This window comes from Jaculus jaculus, chromosome 6, assembly GCF_020740685.1.
Source record: "Jaculus jaculus isolate mJacJac1 chromosome 6, mJacJac1.mat.Y.cur, whole genome shotgun sequence".
NCBI lineage: Eukaryota > Metazoa > Chordata > Mammalia > Rodentia > Dipodidae > Jaculus > Jaculus jaculus.
In genome coordinates this window covers 38,203,131-38,228,835 of record NC_059107.1, presented here as the reverse complement: position 1 = coordinate 38,228,835, position 25,705 = coordinate 38,203,131, and the positions used below count along the sequence as shown (strand labels likewise).

The window sequence follows — 25,705 nt, the reverse complement described above, 5'->3', positions numbered from 1 at the left end:
GACTAGGTCCTCTTCACAAGAGTTTCATGCTATCAGTAGATAGCAATGCTGAAGTATTTTTCTTCTTTTGGACTAATAAGATTCCAGTTCTGTGCTGTAATGTGTGGAGATAGGGTGTTCCTCTTAGCTGAGATGCTGTGAACAGAGCCACCTTGCCTCTTCTCGGACTTGATCCTGCTGCTTTTCTCTGGGACTTGTCCACTCTCTGTTGCTTGATGGAGAGAAGTAGCAATTCATGGTTTGGGGAGTTGGCTGGTCCTGGATCTCCATCTTTCTTCTACTTACCAGCTCTGTGACCTTGGACAGGTTTCTTCATCTGTCTGAATCTTTTCTCTCATCTATAAAAAGATGACATTCCAACCTCTGGTTGATAGAATTTAATGAGGTCGCTTGCAGTGGGCGATGAGAACCTACAGCCATTCTGAAGTTTTTGCAGCACGTTCCCTAAGGCCTCTGCCTGAGGTGCTTTTTCCTCTAGCTGCCTGGCAGAGGTTGACTGGGACATCAGCCTGGAACGTAGACTGACCTCCCTTTGCACTGAGTGTGATTAGCGCCCTAGCAGAGGCTTGGTCCTGTGCCATGTGTTTCAGTGAGGCCCACAGGAGGCCTGTGAAGAGCCCACTTCAGAGCCTGCCCTGCAGTACACGGCTGTGTGGATGTCACCATGATGAGCTCTGGCAGGTTTGGGCCCGTCCAGTCTGTGGTTTCACCTGAGGTCCAGCTCCTGTGCTGGACTTCCACTTCAGACACATTGGAAGTGAGGCCCTCCCCATGCTGTTCCTCCTCAGCAAAACTAAACGTTGAAAACTGGGAAAGCTTGCTTTGTTTGCCTACTTGCTTGCCCCTCTGGGGCTCCCTTTTCTCCTCAACTGGAGAGTCTTCAGTCAGCAGATGTGGTTACAGATTTATGAAGTATTACAGTGTGCCAGGCAGAATGCCCACATTTAATCCTCCTCACCTCCCCGCTCCATTCCTCAAGATTTGAGAACCTTCTTTTCCCCTATTCTGCCTTGACCACGTGCAGTACTGATCCTGTTGATGGTACCATGTCCTCAGCTCTTGGGCTGGCTGTCTCGGCCATGTTCAGTGATGTGCCCTGGGTACACTAACTGACTAATGTAGCTCAAGAGTCCTGTAGAGATTTCTGAGGGTGCTGCTCGCACAGGGCCTGGCTGGCCCAGTGGAGAAGAAACCCTACTCCAGAATGGGTTGCTCTAGGACTCCTCCCTCAGCTCTGCTTGTCCTTTGACAGATTGGTCCTCACCATGGCCTTCTGGTGGCCAGGGAGTTAGGGGCGTCAGTGCAGGTGCTAGATTGCAATAGTAGAAAGCACAGTTCAGACTCTCAGAGACATGCTGGCTCTTGAATGGAAGGAATCCAAGGGCAGATCTGAACTGACACTTCCTGACTCTGGTCTTCACAGAGTAAGGGAATGGCTGTCTCCTCAGCTCTACCTCCTTTGCAAGGTCCCTTCCAGGTCCCACATTCTGTTCCCTGGCTCCTTCAGGCTGCCAACACACTGAACCCAGGACTAAAGTTCCATAGAAGAGTCTTCCCTGTACCCATCCCTGTGGCTGAGGAAGGAGACACACCCTGGCTCAGGCTAGGTCACCAGCAACATTGCCTGACGTTACATGGACCAGTGGGGAGGGTAGCATCGTGCATAGATTCAGCAGATGCCGGGGAAACGCTGCAGCTGTCTGCCTGCTGTCCCAGTGGCCACCTGACAAGCTTTTGGCTTCCTAACTCACCAGGAAACTAATGCCATCTAGTTGTGGACACTAGTAAGTAGAGGTTTGACCACAGCTGATCCCACTCCAAGTTCAGAAACCAGCGTGCTTCCTCTCGCAGTAGATTCCAAAGCTAGTGGTTCGTAGATGCAATGCGTTGGTTAATATTAGATTTACCTCCTAGTGCCATCATGGAAGACAGAGGTACCGGTAGCTATGTTTAGTAGGAAAAGTTTCCTCCCAGAAGCATTGAGAGAAACTGTTAGGAGCCTGAAAGGATTAGAGAACCAGCCATGCCTACACTTGTTCAGTGCTCACACTGGGAATGAACACCCTCAGTTGCCTTATGGCACTCAAAGTAGAGGCCAACACTTGGCATCAGTATTATAATACTGAGACCAACCAAAAAAAATATATATCCTAAATTTTTTTTTGAGGCATGGTGTCTCACTTTAGCCCAGGCTAGCCTTGTGGAATCCTCCTCCTACCTTAGCCTCCCAAATGCTGGGATTAAAGATGTGCACCACCACAGAGAAGAGATTGTCTGAGTCGTCCCTGACAGCTTACTGGCCTCCTTGGCATTCTCTCCGGTAAACAGTTAGGGCTGTCTTGCTGGCACCATGGGGACTCCTGTGACTACCTCCCTCTATCTTCCATCCATCACATCAATTCTTGATCTCCTGTTCTGAGCAAGAGCCCTGTTGTCAAGGAGCTCCTTGGGGTGGGAAGAGGTGGCCAGGTAACCCACCCCCTCACCTCATGTGCATATTGCTACCCCTCTGTGTCTGAGCTTTGGCCACAGCCTCAGGACCTCCCACTCCTCGCTGCAGCAGGCTAGCTGACTCCTGCAGGCTTATACCTGTAACTCCCCACTTGCAGAGGTGAAGTCAAGACAGCTGGCTGCCACAGGCCCATGTCACCCGCATGCTAGCCTAGCTGGTGGTACTGCCCTCGTCCTTCCCCTCCCTCTGTGAAGCAAGTGCCTCACTTTGATGAGCTGTTTGCACTCTGGTTCTTGTGTCTTCTCCTTCCCTTTTTCCTCTTTCTCCTCTCCTTCATTTTCTTTTCCTTCTCTTCTTTCTCTGCCATGTTTCTCGGCACTTCAGAGATGATCACTCCAGCAGCACACTCCCTTCAGTCCCCACCAACCTGCCCTGTCTGCCCCACTCCAGCCCACAGGTCCCTGAAGAGGGGCCATGTTCCTGTTCTTAGAATTGCTCCTCTGGCTCCTGGGCAGCTTCCAATGCTCAGTCAGAGGTGCTGTGTCCTTGTTGATGAGTGTAGAATGATGTCTCCAAGGCATCTCTGTAAGAGCTACCACAATGAAGTACCAAGCCTGAAGATGAAACAGAGTGTTGGCAGGTCATGCTCCCTCTGAAAGTGCTTAGTTCTACGTTTCTCTATTGCTCTTGCAGTTTCTTGGCTTGTGGGGACATAGCTTAAATCTTTATGTGCCATTTTCCTAGTACATGTGTCTCTGTCTAAATGCCCCCCTTTTATAGTAATGCCAGTCATATTGGATTGCAGGTCTGTCCTTTAGCAGTATGGCCTCATTTAGCTAACAGACAGGCTACGAAGGTATTGGAGGTACTAAGCATCTAAGCAGGGTGCATGGGGAACTCTGCGTCTGACTTGGAGCCTGTGCCGTTGTGTTGGAATTCCTAGCAGGTATCCTAAGTCTGGTTTGTCTGGACTGGCCCAGTGTAGGCTGCTCACCTGTCCCGTGGCCAGGGCATTGGAGTACATTGGGTGCCTGACCTTAAGCACGTTGTGCCAGTCTGGATTGTGGTCTTAGTTCAGCTCTGTAGACACATGTGGGTTTGCCAAGGGAAATCAAAAGCTGACAGAGAGGGAGGAATGCGATGAAGACTGGATTGATTCAGAAAGGGAAGGAAGAGATGGAGACTGGATTGCTTTAGGCGTGCCTACCTGAGAGCTCATGCTAAGACTGTGTATTAGACTTTTTGTTGCTATGACCAAAATGCCTGATAGAAGAACCATGAAGGAAGAACTACTTCTTTTGGCGGATGGTTTCAGAGGGCTGCGCCCACACTCACTTGTCCGCTGTGCTTGAGTAAAACATTATGGCAGAATGAGTACAGGGTGGGTTGCTTTTCACTTCCTGGCAGATAGGAAACAGAGAAAGGGGGAGAGAAGGGACGAGAGGACAGGGAGGAGGAGGGAGGAAAAGAGACATGGAGAAAGTGACGAGGTGCAAGATACAAGTGTCCAGTCCCAGTAACCTGCTTCCTATAGCTTGGTCCCACCTCCTCAAGGTTCCAGACCTCCTAAAACAGTGTAGCAGGCAGAACTACATGTTTAGCACATGATATCTAAACATGTCTCTGAAAGGACAGTCTGCATTCATGAGGGGTCGGTGGTTTCTAAACTCCAGCTCAAATGACATTCTAGTCCAGACACGGGCTCTTTCCAAACAAGTACAGGCAGAATTGGGGAGGCCCTTGAAAGCATGCTTGCACCATGAGGAAGAGTTGAGTGATAAGTCAGGGCTCAGTGACATCACGATGACTGTGTTGGCTCTTTTACATGACCACATGTGTGAAAATAACCACTGCTCATTCATTGAGTGGCCATTGAACTGCTAGGCACTGTGGCACCCTCCACCTGCATGCTCCCTTGTTCTTGCCTCACTTTGAAGAATGAAAGAAACCTGCTAGAATTTCCTCTTCTTACCCCCATTTGTAGGTGAAGAAAGTAATGCATAGAAAAACTAAGTAACTTGCTTAAAGGCTTAGCAGCTGTATGTGAAGAGTGCAGGACTTAAGCTCAAGGTCTTCTGACATGAGAACAGTGCTTCTCATATTAGAATCTCTGAGGATAGCATCTTTTTTTTATTTTTTTTTGTTCATTTCTTATTTATTTATTTGAGAGCGACAGACATAGAGAGAAAGACAGATAGAGGGAGAGAGAGAGTGGGCGCACCAGGGCCTCCAGCCACTGCAAACGAACTCCAGACGCGTGCGCCCCCTTGTGCATTTGGCTAACGTGGGACCTGGGGAACCGAGCCTCGAACCGGGGTCCTTAGGCTTCACAGGCAAGCGCTTAACCGCTAAGCCATCTCTCCAGCCCGAGGACAGCATCTTTAGAAGCTTAGTGCCCACAGGGTCCACCCTGTACCAGTCTGTGTAGATGGGCTCAGGTATAACTTGTGACCATGGCTCTGGGAATCCCAGGGGACCATAGGCCCCTACTGTAAACAAGAGCCCAGGGCCACAATGTAGCTGGCTTTCAGGGACCAGTGGGAACTTCTGGCCTGTGAAGCTACCAGTGCAAATCATGGGGATGCGTAAGAAAGAGTGAATTGTGGTGAATAGAAGAGTAGGCCTAACCAAGGGGACTCAAGTATTTCTTTACTTTTTGAAGTTTTTAAATTTTTATGAGAGAAAGAATTGGCACAATCAGAGCTTCCAGTCACTGCAATTGAACTCCAGCTCCCAGGCTGTGTGGATGCTGCCAGCTCAATGAATGGCAAGGCCACATACCACCTCGTAGTAATGGGTATGAAAACAAAGTGAGGGAATTGCAGGTGGACCATGCCTGCAGCTCCATTACTGGGGCATATCCTGCTCCATTCCAGCTTGTCTTCTAAAAGGGAGTGGGCTAGGGCCCTCTCTCAGGAGGCTCACAGAAGGGCTGTGTCACAGGGCTGAGAACTGCTGAGTGTGCTCCTACCCCCACCTTCCCTCTGCAATCCGTCTGCAAGTGGAACCTTTAGGATCAGCACAAAGAGCGGAAACGTCTTCACACCCCTGCAGCCCAAATGCACATCACCTGATACAGAGCACATCTTGGCCTGCTGGCCGGAATCCCCAGGGCATACTGTTCCGTAAGCATGGAATCCCACAGCTGTGGGATTGTCCTTGAAAGTTTTGTCCTTCCTTTTTGTTGCAGAGAATCTCTGCAGGTCACAGCATCGCAGTGTGATTATACTGAGGGTTACTTCATCAGTAAGCAGCAAAGCTGACATTAAGATTCATGTCTCTGCTTTTTAAAAAATTGTATTTTTGGTTGGGCAGCGCATTTTGTTTGCAAACTCTTTAGATATTCATTAAGCCAAATATGTTTTGCAAATGTCAATAAACAACTGACCAGCAACCCTAGAGCATGGCTGGCAGCCCAACATTTGTCAGTGGTGCTGCTCCCGGCTGGACGGCCTCTTCTCCGCACCAGTGAGTGATGACCGTGGTAGATTGCCTTGTCAATCCTGCTTACTCCAAGCTCACCTCTGCATTGCCTCCTGGCCACCTCATGTGGCTTCTGTCCATTCAGCGTAGGGGCTGCTCTGCGCCCACAGCCTTGTTGAGCCCTGTGTGTTCAGTTTGCTAATGCCCGCCCTCTGGAGATTCCACCCAGTCCCCATGCTCTGGGTCTAGAGAGAGTAGAATTGACCCTTCCATAGTATAACATAGTCCTAAGATTCCCCCATATCACTATAAGCAGGACTTTTTCTTCTTAACTGTCAGGAACTTCTTCCAGGAAGTTTTTTTTTTTAATCAACCCACAAGCCTGAATTCACTTTTTCATACTCCTACTCAGCCTGCCTATTGCAGACCTCATGGCTCTGGTGGAAGGAGGCAGACATGCATGTGACCACCCTTCAGTCCTGACAGATTACTGTGGGTGCATGTCCTTCCCAGGAGTCATACAGCGCACTCAACACTTTCCAGGAACCCCAAAGACATGGGTCATGCACACCCAGACATGAATCGTGCCTACATGCAAAGAGAAGGAGCTTATGAGTGAAATCTAGCATTCACCTAAATGTGTCATAGCTCATTTTAATATTCAGTGTAAATCATTTAAAAAAAAACTAGTGGAGCTATTACTAATTAACACAGTTTTACATTTTTTGCATCACTTTGTGCACACTGTGTACATACATATATAAAGGCATACACACCCAGGGCTGTAATTTTATAAGGAGAGAGCAATAAAGTCCTCCTGCACCCCAGATACATACCCACCAACACAAACCAGCCCAGGGGAAGTGGGGCACCCCCAGAGGAGGTGTGGTCCACAGTGCACAGCTAGAGTGGAAGGGCTCTTATCATTCCTCTTTCCTGAATGCAAGTGCTTCTGGGAGACTGTCACCTGCAGCCACTGCCACCATGGCTCTAATTAGCAATTCACACTTGTGTGTGTGTGGGGGGGGGAATTAGATGGCAGACAGCCAGGCATGGTAAGAAATAGCTCACAGACTACATGTCCCATGATGAGGGGTGCCTGAAAGAGGAAGGATGGGATTCCCTGGAGGAAGAATGGAGAACGAGCTGAGCTAGGACGTAATAGAATGGGGCCTGTGTTTTAAGAGGATGGTTCTACAAGTTGAGCAGGCTAGGCCTCATGAGACATACCTTGTGGGCCAAAGGTAAGGAGAGCAGAGCAGATCAGAATGAACTGAGAATGCCTCAAGTGTGCATTGAATTGCCCCAAGGTTTGGCCAAATTTTGGCAATAAAAATAAAAAGTTACCCCAGATGAGAAGTTTTTTCAAAGGCCCTACGTAGTCTGTACAGGGTGAGTCAGAGGCAGTGTTCAGAGAAAAGGCCAGTGTCACCAAGCATTAGTAGTTGCTATCTACCCAGCTGCACATCAAGAATATGAAGAAACAGTCTCTGTGAAGCCACTTCCTTGTGGAGTCCGCAGTGGGAGAGTGCAGGCATCTCCCTGTAGGACTCCTGCCAGGAAGGGGTCACTGGAGAAGCAGCACTGGAGGGAGCCTCGCTCTGGAACACTGCTCTGCAGGGTGGGCCTAGGCATTGCTCTGCCTGCAGGGTATGCTGAGGCCACACACATTGCTTGCCTTACTTTAAACCTATTTGCCATAGTCCTGTTAAGTAGTGTGGAAGCCCTTTTGCAGTCTGGTGTGCATGCCATATGATCAGGACAGCTTCCTACCCCCCTACCTCCCCTCCCCAGGTTTTCTACAAAGAAAGTAGAAAATAGTGAATTTATGTACCTTGTCAGTGTTTTGCTGTTGATTTTCTAAAACAATATGATCAATAAATCTTATCTACCTGAAAAAAAAAACAAAAGCTACCCCAGAGCCCAAGTAGTCCCCAGTCTAAGCCAGGGAAGACCGACACAAGCATAAGATTGCTGTGTACTATGGGAAATGCCTGGGAGAAGGATGCTGCTGTCCAGTAGAAGGAATACTGCTGGGCCTCAAAGCATGAGCAGGAGTTTCCCAGTTAGCCAGAGAAGAAGAATTAGCAGAGGGAGGAATGTCTAGATAAGAACATCCTAGAGGTGTAGAAGATAGGAAGGCACTGCAAGTGAAATATAGAGACTGGGGTCATTGCCAAGGTCATTAACAGAGAGGGCTACATCTCAAAGTCACGTCTAGGAGAACCTTAGAAGACTGCAGCTGAGAGCAGTAGGTAAAGATTGCTGTGACTGCTGTCTGGAGAAGCTAGAGCAGAGGAAGTAGCCACAGGGGGGACCAGGATGGTGAAAGCCTACGGTACTACTTTGTGATTGTCTACTCATAAGGAAGCGTGGATTGAACGAAAGCAACAGTGGTGGGGAGAAGGGGAAGGAATCAAGAAACAGTTGGGAGGCAGGGTTGTCCGCTATCTTGGCATGGGGACCCTAGGGGCAAGAAGCAGTGATGAGTGACAGGTAATCATGGAAATGCTGGGTGAGAGGTGACGTTCACTAGTGCAGGAGCATAATGAGAAGACCAGAGGCGGATGTGAGAGGGGAGGTGTTCTGGAAGAAAAGTGTCTGATGAAGGGGCAGAAGAAGTGAGAGCAAGGCATACTCAGTGAGACATAGTTCCCCTAAAGGCACAGGGCTTGCAGTGTTCAGCTAAGACTTAGCAAATGGACACTGTGCAGAAACAGTCAACACCCCACGCGCCTCATGCACCTGTCTACAGCAGCCCTCTCTGCTCTCTGCCCACCTGACTCCTAAACATCCAGGCTCAGCCAGGTCAAGGCTAAATCTCAGCTTCTGCTGGCAGAGATGGTCTGTTACTCCTGTGGTAAGTGACCCAATCATCTCCCACTGAGGTCACTGCAGTAACCTCTGGGTAGCCAGGTCACACCTCCACTCCTTTCTCTGTGGACTGTTGCACAGCTACCCAAGGTCTTTCCAGAAGGGACAGTCATAGTGCCATTCCCTGGAGTGCGCCCTCTAGTGCCTTCCAGCAGTCCCTGGAAGAAGCTCAGCATGTGAGGGGTCAACTGACCTCTCAGTGCCTGTTCTTGTCCCTGAAAGTCTCTGGCCACTCTTCTATGCTATTGCAAGAATTTGCTAGATACAGTCCTTATCTCAGTGCCTCGCCTAACCTATGACTTCACATCTGCCTGCTCTGTCCGTGGTCACCCCAGCAGAAGAGCCCCCATTCGTAGCTCTGTGTTGCCTTAAGCTGCTTTGATCTTTAAACGGCAGTACTACAGAATGAGATTTTGTGTTTACTTTTCCCATGGCTGGACTGTTGGCTCTGCGAAGGCAAGAACTTCACCCTTGTTCACAGCTGTGCTCACTGCTTGTAGAGCAAGGCTTGGCAAATAGCAGGCACTCAATAAGTGCTTATTGAAAACCAGGAATGTGGTGGCTCACACCTATGATCCCAGCACTTGGAAAGCTGGGGAAGGAGGATCACCATGAGTTCTAGGCCAGCTTGGGGCTACGTGAGTTCCAGGTCAGTCTGGGCTAGAGTGAGACCCTTTTTCAACAAAAAGAAAAGAAAAAACACCTTATTGAATGAATAAACAAAATGAGTGAATGAGTGACGGACTCTGGCATGCTGGGCAACATACTCAATGTGTTTCAATCCGTCCATGATTGTGTCCTCGGTGCAAACACTGGCAATCACTGCCTGCTGGAACAGTGAGGAAGCAGACTTAGGGAGACTCACCAGCCTGTGTCCCACTTGGTATTGGGATCAGCACCAGATGGGTGGTGGGTGTCTTCTGAGGGGAAGAAGACTGTGGGTGTGGGCAGCGGTACAGTCAGCACTAGAGAAAGTTCAGGGCAGTGGGGACTGACAGCCCTGGGTGGGACGGTCATCTCTACAGTGAGAATTCAGAGTTGTGGAGTCAGGGAAGACTGGGGTAGACTGGGCAACAAGGCCAACCCAGAGCCTCAGGAATCGTGAGCTATGTGGGAAGCTCTAGGGGCCTTGACCTGAGATTGTTCAGGCACGTCTCTGGCCCAGGGTGTCCCTCCTCAGGGTTAGAGAAGGCAGGCTTACTGACTGGCTTGGTCTAAGATCTGGAGCTTGAAGACAGGAGCAGGCAATACCCTTTGGGGCAGATCTCAGTGCGTGGGTAGGCATGAGGAGGACTGAAGTAGAGCCTACCTGCCCTGACAGGAAAAGGGAAGGGACAAGAGCGAGAGGAGACCAGACAGGGGCTATATCTCAGTGCAGACAGGAGCAGAAAGGAGAGCCTGTGTGCTGTGATGTGCAGGGGAGCATCTCAGGAGAAGTGGTGCTCAGATGACAGGCCGACCTTTGAGTGGAATGAGACCTGTGCCTCCATGCTTGAGGCTGGTGACCTCTCCTTATGGGATGGCATAGAGAGGGCGTAGCCCACCATCCTCCTAAGTGTCCAGTCACTGACTCCATGTGCTATGCTCACTTTTCATGTTTCCTGATGTTGAGCTAGGCTTTTTAAGAAAAATTTCTTTTTCTTTCTCTCTCTCTCTCTCTCTCTCTCTCTCTCTCTCTCTCTCGTGTGTGTGTGTGTGTGTGTGTGTGTGTGTGTGTGTGTGTGTGTTTTATGCTTTTTAGGTTAGAGACCTCCTAAATCTTGAATATGTTAATTTTCTGTACTTTCCTTAGGATCCAGCATCCCTGTGTGCCTTGAAAGCTTTTGATAATTAGGCTGTTTCATTACAAATCCCCCCAGATAGCCAGTGCTGGCCATGCTGGCAGAACCTTGGCATGGGGTTGTCCTGCCTTCAATCTGTTCCTTTCAGAGTCTTGAGATTTGCTTGGGCCTTCAACCCTGGGTCCTTTCCAGCCTACAGTGATCTTGCTGGGAATGTTCTTCCCCATCCTCCCCCACCCCCCAGTATACACACACACACACACAGCCCGGAGTCTAGGTTTCATGTTTTCCTGCGTAGACCTGTGCTTCAGCACTGTGTTCTGTCTGCAGCCCTTGATTTTACTCTTCTTCCTGAGGGACAGCTGGGCTTGGTGGGGAGGCATGGCACTGTGCAAGAAACCTGTGGCTGTCACATCCTGCTTTTCGGTGTGACACCTGGACAGGACCTTCTCCTGGCCAAACCTCAGTTACTTCATTTGACAAAAGTGCAGTAATTCTTACCTCTCTCTATTCCTGTGAGTGTTGGAGGAATTAGCCTGCTGGAAAGACCCTACTACTATGGCGCCTGGCCAGACAAAGGCCCTTGTTAAAAATACAGGTTCCAAATACATTGCTGCTAGCCTCAGAGCAGGCCCATGGCATGGCGTCTTGCATTATCCCAAGGCATTTGGTAAATACACTATCCTTTTGGTCAAGAGTCTTAAGTTCCTGACTCAATGCGTAGGCTTATCTTGGCCATGCCCTCAGAATACTGTGCCCTAGTCATACCCTTTACCTCTGGCAGGGTTTAATAGCCTGCCAATTCCCTGGGCACAGGCCTGGCACAGAACTGGAGCTCAGCAGATGGCCTTGACTGCTTCTGAACCAGCCTATGGATCGGCCCTGGGGTCTGGCTTCCTCTCAGTTTGCCTTTATTCAGCAACTTCCTGTTAAGGCCCTGTTGTGTGTGTGCCAGGCCCTCTTATAGGCTCTGGAGGGATCATGAGTAGAGGAGGCTAAAAGCCTCCTGTGGTGGAGGTCACACCCCCAAGGAGGCTTCCTTTACTCCTCCACTCCTCAGCATTCAAACCTCTCTTCTGGACACACACATGCCTTGTTGGCTCATATGCATCTGCTGAGGGGATATTTATTAAGTTCTTAAAACATTTATTGAATGTCTGCTGTGTGCCAGGCACCCTGCAAGCATTTATTTTGCATTGTCTCCCTTGGCTCCCACAAAGTGCTCTGCCATTATATTCACTGTGCAAAGTAGAAGGTGAGGTGCTAGGCATGGAGGTCTTGGGCCCTTGCCCGTGTCAAATGCTAGAAGGAGGTCCTGACTCCAGCACAGATAGCTTGGCTTTGTGACCTGTGCGTGTAGCCCTGCACTGCATCTCCATAGTGCCTGGTTGACGCTACAAGTCTCAGCTCTGTTTAAAGCTGTTATCCCTCTCAGACTCTCTATGATATCTTCATGACACCCAGCCCCAGCTATGTGTATAGTGAACTGTTCATGAATGCTATCTGTCCAGGTGTCTGTCTTTGGGGACCCTAGCCCCAAAGTTGCTCTCCCCCAGTTACACAGATTAAGCTCTCATCTTTACATCCAGTCACACATGCTTGGGCCTGTGGGCCTCACTCTACCCTGTGCATAGCAGGCTTACTGCAGACCTATGTGCTTCCTGCATTCTTCCTGTGCTGTATCCCATGCCTGATTCTGCCCTGGGGCAGCAGGCAGATCTCTCCTGCCTGAGACACGTTTTGCCATCCTCCCCTTCCCACCTTCCCACCATACTTCCCTCACGCTCACACTCTTCTTTTGATCTTGCAAATCCAGGCCCTTGGAGAAATCAGACAGTATGAAATATGAAAACTGCTTGGGAAGTAATTGAAGAAACACTGTGACTTTTGAAACCCACAGAGATAATACTCACACCTTCGTGCTCACGTTATTTAATTTTTAATGGCAGATTTAATTAATGGAGATCAGGTCTTCTGCCTTCAGATGTGTACAAGGAGCATCTGGAGGTGGGGGAGGAGGGGCAGCTGTTTGTGGGACAGAGGAAAAGGCAGGCCGGCAGTGGAAAGCCCAGGAGTCATTGGAAGAAAAGCCCCCGCATGGACAGTTTGTAGTTGCGGGGGTACTGATGACTGCAAAACAGTCGGGGCCATCAGAAGGCCTTCCAGCAACTGATGGGCTTCCACAGTGACCTTGCCTCCTGAGCCCTGGGCTACAGGGCTCCAGGACTCACTGGAAGAATTGAACATCATCATCTATAGCTGCCACTGTCCTTTCGAAAAATATATCTTTGACAGCACTTAGGAGGCAGATGTAGGAGGATTGCCATGAGTTCAAGGCCACCCTGGGAGTACAGAGTGAATTCCAGGTCAGCCTGAGCTATAGTGAGACCCTACCTTGAAAAACCAAATTAATTAACTAATTAAGTAAAATAAAAAATGCATCTTTGGGCTGGAGGGATGGCTTAACAGTTAAGGTGTTTGCCTGCAAAGCTAAAGGACCCAGGTTTGATTCCCCAGGACCCACGTTAGCCAGATGCACAAGGGGGTGCATGCGTCTGGAGCTCTTTGGCAGTAACTGGAGGCCCTGGCATGCCCATTCCTTCTCTCTCTCTCTCTCTCTCTCTATCTCTCTCTCTCTCTCCCTCCTTCCCTCTTTCTCTGTCAAATAAATACTATTTTTTAGAAAGTACATCTTTACCTTTCATTCACCCCACCTTGGCCCCAAGTACAGCCCCGGCTGAGCCTGTAGTTGAGGTCTCCAGTGTCCACGATGGCACCACAAGGCAGCAGCTTCATCTTCCTTATGTAGCGTCTCTCGCACAGCTGAGCACAGTCCCTTGGGCTCCTATACACTGCCACCTCTGCTCACAAAGCCTCCTCCTCACATGGCTCAAGTCCTCTCAGCCTTGACGGTTTGTTAGAACTGGATATGCCCCTTCACTCTAGAATGCCCCTACAGATATTATTATTTATGCACAAAGTTACAGGTGCCCACCAGTTCCCTTCACACAAGTTATAACAGTGGGAGACCGTACAGCCTATTGGCTCTGGTGGGAAGCTGCTGGGCTTGAAGTCCGCAGATCACGGATACTTGGTGGGCAGGGGGGAGTGGTGCATCTTCAGGAGTGTCAGGGATAATGGGGCACAAGTGTGTGCTCACTGATAGTGTTCTCTCAAGTGCATGGTGATCTTGTGCTGGGGACAGAGAGGAGACAGGGAGGGATCTGGGCTGCCAGCATGCAACCGGGATGCTCAGTGTTCAGGGAAGTCCTTGAATCCCAAACCCTGGGTTCATCTCTAATTTTAATCAAAGAATTGAATAGAAAAGACTGAGAAGGATAATTATTAAATTATTATATTTACTGAGGGAAGTACAGAGCCAAAGAAAGGCACCCACGTGGCTAGAGATTCCATGTAGAGGGCCTGGGAAAACCATGGAAAGAAAAGAGAGAAAAAAAAGTTCAAGGAAGCTCCTGCCATGTAGGGAGCTGAAGGGGATAAAGAACCCATGCAGAGTAAGGGCTAGGGGACCCTCCTGGCTAGAAGTTCCCAAGTGGTCAGAGAGCCTGCCCTCCCCTTGCAAAGGTATTTATAACCTTTTAGTGGTGGGCTGTCTTCTGGCTCAGGTGAGGTAGGAGGACAGCAGGTTGGTTAGGGCTACAGGCTGTCACTGGAAGAGGCTAGCCTTGACACCAAGTTCCAGTGGCTGAACTTTACCAACCACCATGTTTAAATCCTATGAAAGACCTCCCTCCCAGCAGAGGTCCTGGTTGTTTGTGGAAAAACAGGTCTAAGGAACGAGGCAAAAGATAAGAAGTCAGATCATCTTTGATTTCTGGCAAATGCAGGCTTTCCTGCCTTTTTTGCTTTCAGGGGTCCAGTCACCCTAACTGTACTCCCTGTCAAGCAGACTTACTGCATACTGTATATCCTTTGACCTTTCTGCTTTTACATTCTAAAAATGTTGATACAGCAGAAATTGTGCCCCAGAACTCGAATGTGTTCTGGTGATAGAGTACTGGCCTGCCATGAGCGAGGCTCAGGACCCCATTGCCAGTGCTGAAATAAAAAGAGGCCTTGGTTCTGGTACTAGCTCCCAAGAAGATAGTCTGGCCTTATTTCTGCCAGGCAGCCCCATTAGGTGCCTTCCTGGAATCTGGGAAGATTGGCCCCATGTCCCTCTGTAAATGGAGACACTTTGTTGTCTGCGTACCCAGCAACCCAGCTTGGGATGAACCCAGGGTTGGTTGGTCCTCTGAGAAGCCCCACTGACAGGAAGTCACAGTCTCCAGAGAGTCCTCCTTGTTCCTAAGGAGGGAGGCCTCACAGATGTGGGAGTTCATGAACACAGGAAGCAGCATGGTACTCCCCAACTGTAGCTTGGAGACTTTCCTGTGCCATGGGGGCAGCAGTTGTGATGGTGTCCATTGCTGACTATAGGCTTACATGGGCAGAGAGAGAGGGCAGGACAGGTCAGGATGGATCAGAGATGGGGCTTTTCACTGAGTCATCACAAGGAACAATAGAGGAAGCTACAGCAGGGTGGTGGAAACCACTTCTTGGCCTACGGTTTCTTCCTGTGACAAATCTCACTGACCACAGGTTCAGTGTGAACTTGCAATCTAGTTCAGCTGCCTACCCACCACCCCCAAATGCATGTCCAACCAGAGCAAAGGCTTCAGTCAAGCCTATCTGGTCAGCCCAAGCATGTGGACCCTGTCTGGGCCCTGATTATTCCCTTTGAGAGGGACATTACCTCAAAGCCTGTGACTTGGAGAACCCTGAAGCCAAAGTACAGGACAGAAGTTTGGCTCTGTGAAGTCTGAGCCAGTGGTTGTCTTGGGGAGAAAGATAGACTGAGGAGGAAGAGCTTAGAATACAGTCAGAAAATGCATGGGTCATGAAGAGCCCATGTGGGTTGAGTGGGTGCCGTTTCCCCAGCTGTCTCAGCCACCCTAGTAGGTGGGTGATGCCTGACTTGTAGTTAAGAAAACAGGCTCAGAGGAAGTAAGTGGGTTAGCCAAAGACCACAACCAGCACTTACTTGCCAAAATGTGGTTCTGCTGTGGGTCTGTGGACCATGCCACATCCTCAAGAGGGCCCAAGACCAGAAGACTCCAGCCAATCCCCATGATTTCATTAAGGATGTCACCAAAGAGCAACTACTGGAGGAGAGCAGGCCTGATCATCTCTGTCCCTGCCCCTTGCTCAGGACAGCCCATGCTGGGGAGTGCTAGACTGGCTGAAGCAGAATCAGATCTTGATATGAACACAAGGGCTCCAGAGAGGAAGCAGGTCTCACATCAGCACCCTAGAATCTGCACAGGCCTGGCATCAGGCTGCCAGTGAGAGGGAGGGAAAAGATCCATGTTTATTATGTGGCTATTGTGTCCTAGGGGCGTTGGCCAGTGTCAGAGAGGGCCCTGGGCTGCCTCCCCGCTAGGAAAGGAGGAGATTGGAGGAGTCAGTCATAGTTGCCTATCAAGCCTAGAAGTAGACCCTGGTCTTCCCTGGTAGTGGCTATGTTGCCTCCAGCCTCCCCACTAGGGTCCAACTTCAATGCTGACCTCTGTGAGGCTGTGGGCAATGGGTATCCCAGACAGTGGGTGGAGGAGGGCCTCCCACCTTAGTAGCCTTCCCAAGAGACCTGAATGTGTCCCCTGCCGCACTGGCATGCTCTCCCCAGCAGCTGTGATGCATACCTCTCACTTCTATGCCACTCCCAAGATTGGCTTGCCTCTTTGGTTTGGGAGGGCAGAGGTGTTTGTGTACAGAATAAGTAGCTAGACCCTGGCCGACCCTGACAGGCATGTGAGGGAGCACAGCCCTGTGGCTGTACAGTCCCTTCACGACCATATCAGCTTGTTGTGGGCACAAACTAGTGGGCCAGAACCTGTTTGTTTAGTTGTAAAATGGGACAAATAACTTCCTGTGAGACTTTGAGTTGCAAATGTTGTCAGGTCTGCTAGGGACCTAGCCTCAAGCACTGCCCACAGGCATGTGTTACTGGCGTTGAACCCTACTGGGGAGGTCTCACCACTACTGCCTTGTCCCACACCTCCACACAGGGACCACTTGACTCAGCTTGTAGGCTCTGCCTCTCCCTGCCCCCATATGGCTACCTGTGGGTCCCAAAGCACTCTCACCTAGACCTCGATGGCAGGAAGTAGCAGGGCTGGTGGAATCCGTCTCCTCTGGGAGCAAGTGAAGTGCTTCAGAGGAGGGAAAAGAGTGCTGGGCTGGGCTTGTGTGGCAGGAATAGCTCCCCTGTGAGGCACAGAAAAGTTAAGCACAGTACCCATGGTCACATTGTGTCACCAGGATTGAAACCTGGCTGAACTGTTCCCACATCTGAACTTTCTCCCTGACAACTTGGCTTTTTAGGCATACATGCAGTAGGTGACTTCAGCAGGGAGGGTGGTGTGCATGCCTATAGTGTTCTGTGGGTATAGTTGTCACTGGAGGCATCAGTGTGCCCCAGACTGTGAGCCCAGACCCTGGGGTGTTACCCAGGCATTGCGCATGGCCACCTATCTAGGCGGCAGAGTCTACCTGTCAGGTAGGGATTAGAACAGGTCAAACTTAGCATTTTTTTTTTCTGTAAAGGTAGTAAATGTTTTAGGTTTTGTAGACCATGCTGTCTGTCACAGCTGCTCCGGAGACAGTCCATAAACAGATGTATGTAGATGTGTGCCAGTAAAACTTTATTTGCAAACAAGCTGGCCAGCAGGTTTTGCCTGTGGCTATAGCTTGCCACCCCTGAACTACAGGGTCTAGTGGTGTTCCCCTAGCACTTGTTATTCTGGGATTGTGCAGCAGCGGTCAGCCCATGGAAGGAGCCAGAAAGCAAGCTGTGGATTAATTGCCATTCTGTGCCTGGTGCCAGTCAAGAAATTAGCATCTGTCCATTTCTGATGCAGTCGCCTCCCAGGAGGGGCTGTGGAAGTCGGCAGTCTTTGTAACCAGCTCTCTTTTTTCTCTTTGCAGAATGCCGAGATGTATAAACTGTCTTCCCATCAATTCCATGAGGCGGCTTCCAAAGCAGAGAGCACAATCAAGTAAGAATTTGCCTGTCGTTCTTTGTAAACTTGGCCTGCGTTGGTGAAAATCCCCCATGTGGCATGAAGCCTGCCTTCACCTGTCCAACTGCAAATTTCTAATAACAAGACAGCCATCTGTTCCTCAGCCCCCTCACTTGGGCCAGAGGTAGCCATTGGTCATCGTAATTTCCCAGATTAGCCCATGGCTCTCCCCAGTCCTTGGTATGCTGAAGTGAGCTGTGGTTGACTTGTGAGATATTCTTGGCAGCATCTGGAGCTCGGTTCTAGCTGGAAGGGCGCGATGAGCAGGCCCTGAGGAGTTGGGGTTGCTGGCCCTCAGCTTTGTCAGAGGCTTGCAGGTTTCCAGCACAAGCCCTGTGGAAGCGTCCTACTCCTGGTATGCCCAGAGCTCCTCTGGCGCATTGATGCTCACAGTAGGCCACACTGCACTCCCATAGGGGCAGAGGCTCAGGTCAGAGGCTCACGTGCCAGCACTGTGCCATCTGCCACTCTCCTGCACTGTCTGTGAGCACCCTGAGCCAGAGTGTTGGAGCAGGAGGTGTTCTCTTGCTCATATAAACATGGCTTTGAGTTGGTTGGGGTTCAGGTCCCTGGGGCAGAGAGCTGCTGCACCTTGTAGGATCTTAGTGTGCCCACACAGACCATAATTCACCAGGGCCTTCCCCCATCTCCTTTAACTGTCTTTTGTTCCCAGTGAGTCAGGGTGAGTCACTAGGCAAACGTGTCACGGTACAAAATGGTTAGATCTGGTGCCATGAGAAGAAAATGTCAGAGGAAGGTTGTATAGTTATGTGGTGACAAAGTACTTGTGAAAATGCTGCAGAGAAGTGTGCTTTGAGCCAGGAGGACAGTGGGGACAGATGTATAGTCAGAGCAGACCCAAGGGCACAGCAGGATGCCATAGGAAACAGTGTAGGGTTTTAATTCCCACCTTGGAAGCACCTGTAGCTAGGGGCATGCTGACTGGCAGCTCCAAGTAAAGGCTGGCCTTGGGGAGGACAGAGAACAACGATCCTGAAAGCTCAAGCCTGAGAGTAAGATGGGAACATGGGGACGCTGGAGAGAGGGGCTTCCCTGCCAGGTGGAGTGTCCATGGCAGCACTGGGATACTGCATCCCCCCCATCCACAAGCCTGGCCAGTGCATGAACCCCAAGTAACAGAGGGTGTTCCAGCTGCCCTGCAGGGTATTGGCCACCTACACACCCTTGCCGAGGGACAGCAGGACCTGTTTCCAGAGGTTCTCTCCTGTGCATGAGCTTCATCCCAGGCCATGAAAATTTCATCCAAGCAACAGCCACTGTAGCGATGGGACCCCTGGCCATCTGAGGAGCCTCTCTGCTGCTTCACTGTTGGTAATCTGGCACCTGTCAGCTGCTCCCAAGTCAGACTGCCTTGTCACAGGCTGCTTTTGTGTCCTTGTGTCCTCTGGAGGCAAGGTGGTGGTGACCAGTGTGCTTTTCAGTGTTTGCCTTGCTGAGCACTACTGAACTGTGACACTCTGTCAGGCCCTTGATTCTGTCATGTGCTGGAGCTGGAGACATCCGCTTGTCTGCCATGGTCACAGCTGGTGATGTAGCATGGACTTTGCCTGACACCAAGAGCACATGTTAAGGCTCTCAACCTGTGGCACTTTTGGACCTGGGATCTTGTGGGAGGAAGTCAGCACACGTAGGTCTGTCCTTGAAGGGGATGCTTGGCTCCCAGGCTCTCCTCTCTTGCCCTTTGCTTCCTGGCTGCTTTGAGGTGAGCAGCCTCCTCTTCCATGAGCTCTGCCATCATGTTAGTGTCACCACTGGCACCAAGCAGCAGACCAAGTGACTCTGCACTGAAACCTTGGAAACCATGAGCCCAACAGACCTTTCCTCTTTTTAAGTATGGACAGCTGACTGTCAGGGCTGGGGTTCAAGCTTAGCTCCCACTCCTTCAGAGCCGTGTTCTTCCGTCTGTATCTCTGGTGTCCCTTGAAGACCTTTCTTGACCCAGTAGGCAACTGGGGCACACCAAGCCTTCTGTACTTTGGACCAGGCTCACATCTCAGCCCTGTTCTTACTGGCAAGTCACTCTACCTCATGGGCCTTCATTTCCCTGCCTCTAGATACACAGGACACAGTTTTGAATTCCCTGTGTGGTGGTCAGTGAGTCCACACAGATGGGAGATCTAGGACGTTATACACTGCTAGCAGTGATGGCACTGTGCCTGGAGGCTCTTTGTGTCCCTCAGAAACCTAGTCCCCACTGTGGTTGTATAGGAGCAGGGGCCTCCGGGAGTGATGGGGTCACAGGGAAGCTTTTGTAAATAGGATTCGTGTCTTCATGAATGAGGCCCCAGGTGGTTCCCTTGCCCCTCCACCATGAAAAGATACAGAAAAGGCACCACCCATGAAGCAGGGCACAGGGCTCAGGGCTCACTGCATGCTACCCTGCCCACGCCTTGTTCCTCTGAGCCGCACAGCCTGCAGGACTGGGTTTGAGAAGTGTCTGGTGTGTCTGAGCCACCCACTTTTGCTCACTGCAGCCACCAGGTGGGCTTCTAAGTAATGTGATTAACAATGGCTATCACCATCACTTTGCAGCACCTGCCTGGTGGAAAACAGAGGGGACTTGATACACAGTTTCCAAAATACTTCCTCTTTTCCAAATGTAGTAAACAGTGTAAAGTCAGAAAGTATTTTCCTTAAATATCAAGGGAAAAACATTTGGAAGATGTTCTGGATTGGCAGGTGGTTGTCAGTTGCATTGTGAATGTCACAGGAATGAAGGCCAGCTGGCTGCAGGAGACTTAGGAGTTTCCTTCCAAGATAGAGGAGCGTCTCTGACAGCTCCAGGAATCTGAATGGGCACTACATGGTAAACTGGATGCCCGTGTTTCATTCATTCATGTAACCCACACGTAATTTGACTTCTGTTTGCCAGGTACCATGCTAGGCCTGGAGGACAGGGATGAGCAGGACGGTGCCTGTCCTTGCCAGCATTTGGGGGATGACAAACAGTAACTTAAGCTGAATTACAGAACAAGCAGTTTCCTAAACAGATGTAGACTGTTCACACGTGCTGTGAAAGAAGGGGCGTGGTTAGAAAGTACACTGTAGAGGTGCCTGGCCTAGACCTACACTTGGCAGGAGGCATCTCTGAGGAAGTGACATCTGAACAGACTACTGTGAAATGAGAAGTTGGTCACACGAAGAGGGAAGCATTTCAAATGAGTTTGAGTATGTGCAAAGGCCTTGAGGCAAGAAGTCAGCTTACTTAAGGAATTGAGACTTATCTGGAGGTTCTAGCAGAGCAGCAGCTACTCATATACCCTTGACCCAAGAATGCTGTCCTCTGTTCAAGCACATAGCTTCTGGAGGGACGCCATGGGTGGTGAGGGAGGAAGAGGACACCTGCTTAGTGAGCCAGAGCAGCCGAATCAGCCCTAGCAATCCATGGGGTGCCAGATGTCTCAGCCAGATCACCCTCACATCCTTATTGAAGGACTTGAAAGAAGACCAGTAGTTTAAGAAAAATGAGCAAGAAGAGAGAAAAGATGGCGCTCTAAGAAGGGAGCAGGAGCTGGCCGTGCAGGGCTTGCATGGAGATTGTACTCTGATCCTATGAGCAGTGTGCAGCCATGTCTTGCATAGACTGCTTCAGCCAACATGGATGAGTGTGCTCATTCTTTGTAAAAAAAAAAAAAGAAAGAAAGAAAGAAAGAAAGAAAGAAAGAAAGAAAGAAAGAAAGAAAGAAAGAGAAAGAAAGAAAGAAAAAGTCAGGCATGGTGGCACATACCTGTAATCCCAGTACTGTGTAGGTAGAGGTGGAGACAGGAAGATCAGAAGTTCTAGGTCATCATCAGCTACATAAAGAGTTTAAGGTCAGCCTGGGCAATATTTGACCCTCTCTCAAGAAAAAAAGGAAGGAAGAGAGGAAGAAAAAGTCGAATATAAAAGAGTGTGCCATGTGATGTGCCCGTGGCCTTCACCATCATATGTGTGTCATGTCTGGATTGCATCAGGAGGCCACAGCAAGTAATGACCCTGAATCCTGTGAAGTTCACAGCCAGAGAATCGCCATCAGAATAATGAATCCCTGTGGTGTTCCCACAACCCCATTGCCTGAAGACACATTCCTCAGAATGTCTCCTGTCGATGAGTGGTGGACAACTCCACTGTGTGCAGCTGTGCTCCTCTCCTGGTACCTCGTCAGCCCTAGCATTTTCTCCCTTTGGCAGAACTTCAGCTACTGCCTGGATTGCTTCTAATTTTCACTATGATTTCTTCTCTTGAGAAACATATTGATTATTTTCCAAATGGGAATTTCTCCTTACCTTTGGAATGATTGATTTCTACTTTAATTTGCTGTGATTACAGAACATATACTAAATTGTTTGAAATTGTTTAGAAACCTGATTTACGACCCAATGTATAATCTATTTTGGTAACCTGATGTGATGGTTAATCATTGTCATCACAATTGGACTTGGAATCACCTAGGAGACACCTCTGGGCATGTCTATGAGGGTATTTCCAGAGAAGCCTAACTGAGGGGGGAACACAGACCATCTCATGGCTAGGTTATTGAACCAAGAATAAGGAGGAAAGGAGAAAGTGAGCTGAGCACCAGGATTCATCTCCTGCTTCCTATCACATGACCTTTTGCTCTGTTGGCCTAGAAGTCTTAGTTTCATATGGGGGAGTACTTCTGTCAAGGAGCAAAACAGCCATTCTTTTGAACTGGAAGCTAAGACTTCCCCCCTGGGCACTTTGGGCTCTTTATGCCTTTGAGTCAACAGGTTGAGAAAGGGAGTTACAGTGCTATCAAGGGTGATTGATCCACACTACCAGGGTGAAATTCGAATTTTTGTTTCTCTACAATGGAAGTTAGGAAGAGTATGTCGGGAACGCAGATCTTTTAGGTCAATTCTTAGTGTTACCATGTTTTGTGGCCAAGGTCAGTGGGAAACAATAGTCCAAGCAAGGCTGGATGATAAATGGCCCCGACCCTTTAGGCATAAAAGGTGTTCATCACCTCCCCAGGTAAAGATCAAAGACCTACTAAGGTGCTTGCTGAGAGTGAAGGGAGTACATCGTCATAGGCAGAAGAAGAAGGTGTTTATAAATACTACATACACCTAAGGCCGTGTTACCAGTTACAGAAAGGCGAAAAGTAACTAACACACCCCAAGTTTTTAAGAAGGCTGGAGCTCGATTGTAGTGGCAGAAGGCTATGGAGTACCAAGATTCATTCATTTTTCTCTCGCTCTCTTTCAAATAGATAAAAAAATAATTTAAAATAAATAAATTTTTTAAAAGAAAGTTAGAGCCGGGTGTGGTGGTACACGCCTTTAATCCCAGCACTTGGGAGGCAGAGGCAGAGGCAGAGATATAGGAGGATCACCATGAATTCGAGGCCACCCTGAGACTACATAGTGAATTCCATGTCAGCCTGGGTGAGAGTGAGACCCTACCTCAAAAAAAAAAAAAAAGAAAAGAAAGAAAGAAAGAAACAAAGAAAAAGAAAGTTATTTATCGGTAGGTCCACATTCACCCAGTGGATGAAGTTGGTCAGCCATTCTGTCTGTCCTTACTGGTTTACACATTTAACACTTCTGAGATTAGTTCCCTTCATTTCTGACTGAAAAGCTTCCTTAAACCAACACAGTGGTACACACTTATAATCCCAACCCTTTGGAGGCTAAGGCAAGAGAATCATGAATTTGAGACCAGCCTAGTCTATATAGCTTGATCCCATTTCAGAGTTTCAATACACACACACCTCTTCTTTCAGTGTCTCTCTGAGTGTCAGGTTACTCGTCTACAGATATCTTTATTTCGTTTTCCTAGTGGAGGAAACTGCAGTCACTCTTTCAGCCATGAAGATCTTTGCTTATCACTGCATGTCTGTTTTTCTCTTGAGCTGATGTTGCTATCACTCCTTGGAGAGATTCTTCTTTACTGCCTATTTTTTAGCAGTTTTATTAAGGTATGATTAGGCATAGATTTTCTTCTGGGTGGGAGGAGGTAGTTCATGGCTTAGCCTTTCATCAGTTTTTGAAGTTTCTAGGCCATTGTCTCGTCACAGTCCTCTCTTGCCTTATCCTTCTCCTCTCTAGGATTCCAGGTACATGTGCCGTGACTCTTTTTTTCCATTTTCGCCACTTTTCAAAGCCTCTGTGCTGTAGCCTGCAGGTTTCCTTTGGTCTTGTTTGGCTCACTGGCCCTCTGTATTGTCACCTCTCCTTACGGCGTCAGGTTTGCCTTAGACATACTTCCTGAGTGCTGCATTTCAGTTACTTCATGTTTCTCAATTATTGATGTACCTGTTTTTATTATTAAGGTTTTCCAGCTTTTGTGACATTCTGCTTTTTGATCTATTTTCTTTTCTTTTTTTTTAATAATTTTATTTATTTATTTGAGAGTGACAGACACAGAGAGAAAGACAGATAGAGGGAGAGAGAGAATGGGCATGCCAGGGCTTCCAGCCTCTGCAAACGAACTCCAGACGCGTGTGCCCCCTTGTGCATCTGGCTAACGTGGGACCTGGGGAACCAAGCCTCGAACCGGGGTCCTTAGGCTTCACAGGCAAGTGCTTAACCGCTAAGCCATCTCTCCAGCCCTGTTTTCTTTTCTTGATCACATTGACACTTGTGTAAAACTCATCTGAGGGTCCATTTCTGCTGCCCTTTTTTCTCCTTCGTGGACACAATTTATTTGTTTCTGATAATTGTTGATTCAATGTCACATGGAATATTAGGGCTGTGATGACTGACCTTTTCCAAAGGTGTTCCCCTGCCTCTATGCACCTGGATGAAGGAGGTCTTCTTGCTGAAGGTCTTGATCATTCCAAGAGTCATCTGCATCATTGTTCTCATGGTGTGGCTCTGAGAACACTACTTTCTTGAAGCTCTAAACTGCTTTTGCTTCCCCAGCTGTGTGAGCCTTCTGGAAAGATCCCTTGGCCTGTTGGTGGCCAAATTTCTGTGTGCCTCGTAGCCTTTTGCCTTGAGAGGCTGAAGAATTGACAAGTGCTTTTAAAAGAAGAAAACCACTGAGTGTTAGCCGGCTCCTGTCTATATTCCTGATGCTCCAATGCGATCCTCTGAGGAGTGTTTTCTCCCTCCATTCCTGTAAGATCACTGCGCTGTCACCCTGCCTCCTCTCCTTTGAGGGAAAGTGGCTTTAGGAATGTTCACCCACCACTGCATGGCTCCCTTCTCTGGTCTTGGCCTGCTTATCCTAGTTCCCTTAGTCCTTAATCACCTGTGGTGACTGGTTTTCATTCAGGCAAAGCATAGATCTCCCTCAGGCTGCCCCCTGCAGTTGGAAGCTGAGCTCCTGACAGTCTCCCAGGAATGGCTGCACTTAGCCAACAGGAGGGCCATGCGAGCAGAGGAAACAAGTCCTGAAACAGAGTTAGCCAAACACTGCCTCACTAGCACAGGGTAGATGCCCCACAAGACTCTCCCAACGTTTCCCAAGGCTTGGGCCAAGACCAGCACATGCCAGCATCTCAGAGACTCCTACCTTATGGGTCAGCAGAGGGTGCTTGTTGGTGAAGCTCAGAGCCACAGTTTGGGGTCTCTTACTGTGGAAGAATTATGTTATTGGGGTAGACATGAATATCCAAAGTGGGTATATACGCATACACCCTCCACCTCACCACAGCGCAGCCAGCGGGATGGCTGAGACTTTCTGAAGGAAGAGATTAAGACCCCAGGGAACATCCTGCATTTATTGTGTCACATCTATTTTTTATGACAACCTTCAGTCCTCTTCCGGTGGGATTCATTCAGAGCCTGCCTTGGCTTCTCATTGTCAGGAAGCATGTACAGTCCTCCTGGCCCCCAAAAGAGCCAGCCCTTAGAGAGGCCAGAACAATTGAGGGGAGGAAGAAGGTTATTAACTGTTTCCTGAGACTGAGTCATTGTGCTCCAGGACTTTGATCCAAGAAGCTCTGATTAGTGTCACTTGGAACCAGCTGCCACTGAGGGTCTTCCCTCTCCCTCAGAAGACAGGGCTTACTATACAGGCTGTGGTGGGGAAGAGGGCCCACCTGAGAGAATAAGTTGAGCCCCACCCCCCATGTAGTTGATGGCAGGTGACTTATTAAAACCAAAGATGTTTATTTGGACCT

At 49.2% G+C, this 25,705-nt stretch overlaps 1 protein-coding gene across 1 annotated transcript in view; it reads left to right on the top strand.

Annotated features, from left to right (window-relative positions):
• Chchd6 (coiled-coil-helix-coiled-coil-helix domain containing 6) overlaps positions 1–25,705 on the top strand; it is a 225,602-nt gene that overhangs the window by 172,373 nt on the left and 27,524 nt on the right. Inside the window, exon 6 of the mRNA XM_045152834.1 lies at positions 17,518–17,588. Within this exon, the coding sequence (XP_045008769.1) occupies positions 17,518–17,588 (71 nt within the window). The remainder of the gene's footprint in view (positions 1–17,517; positions 17,589–25,705) is intronic.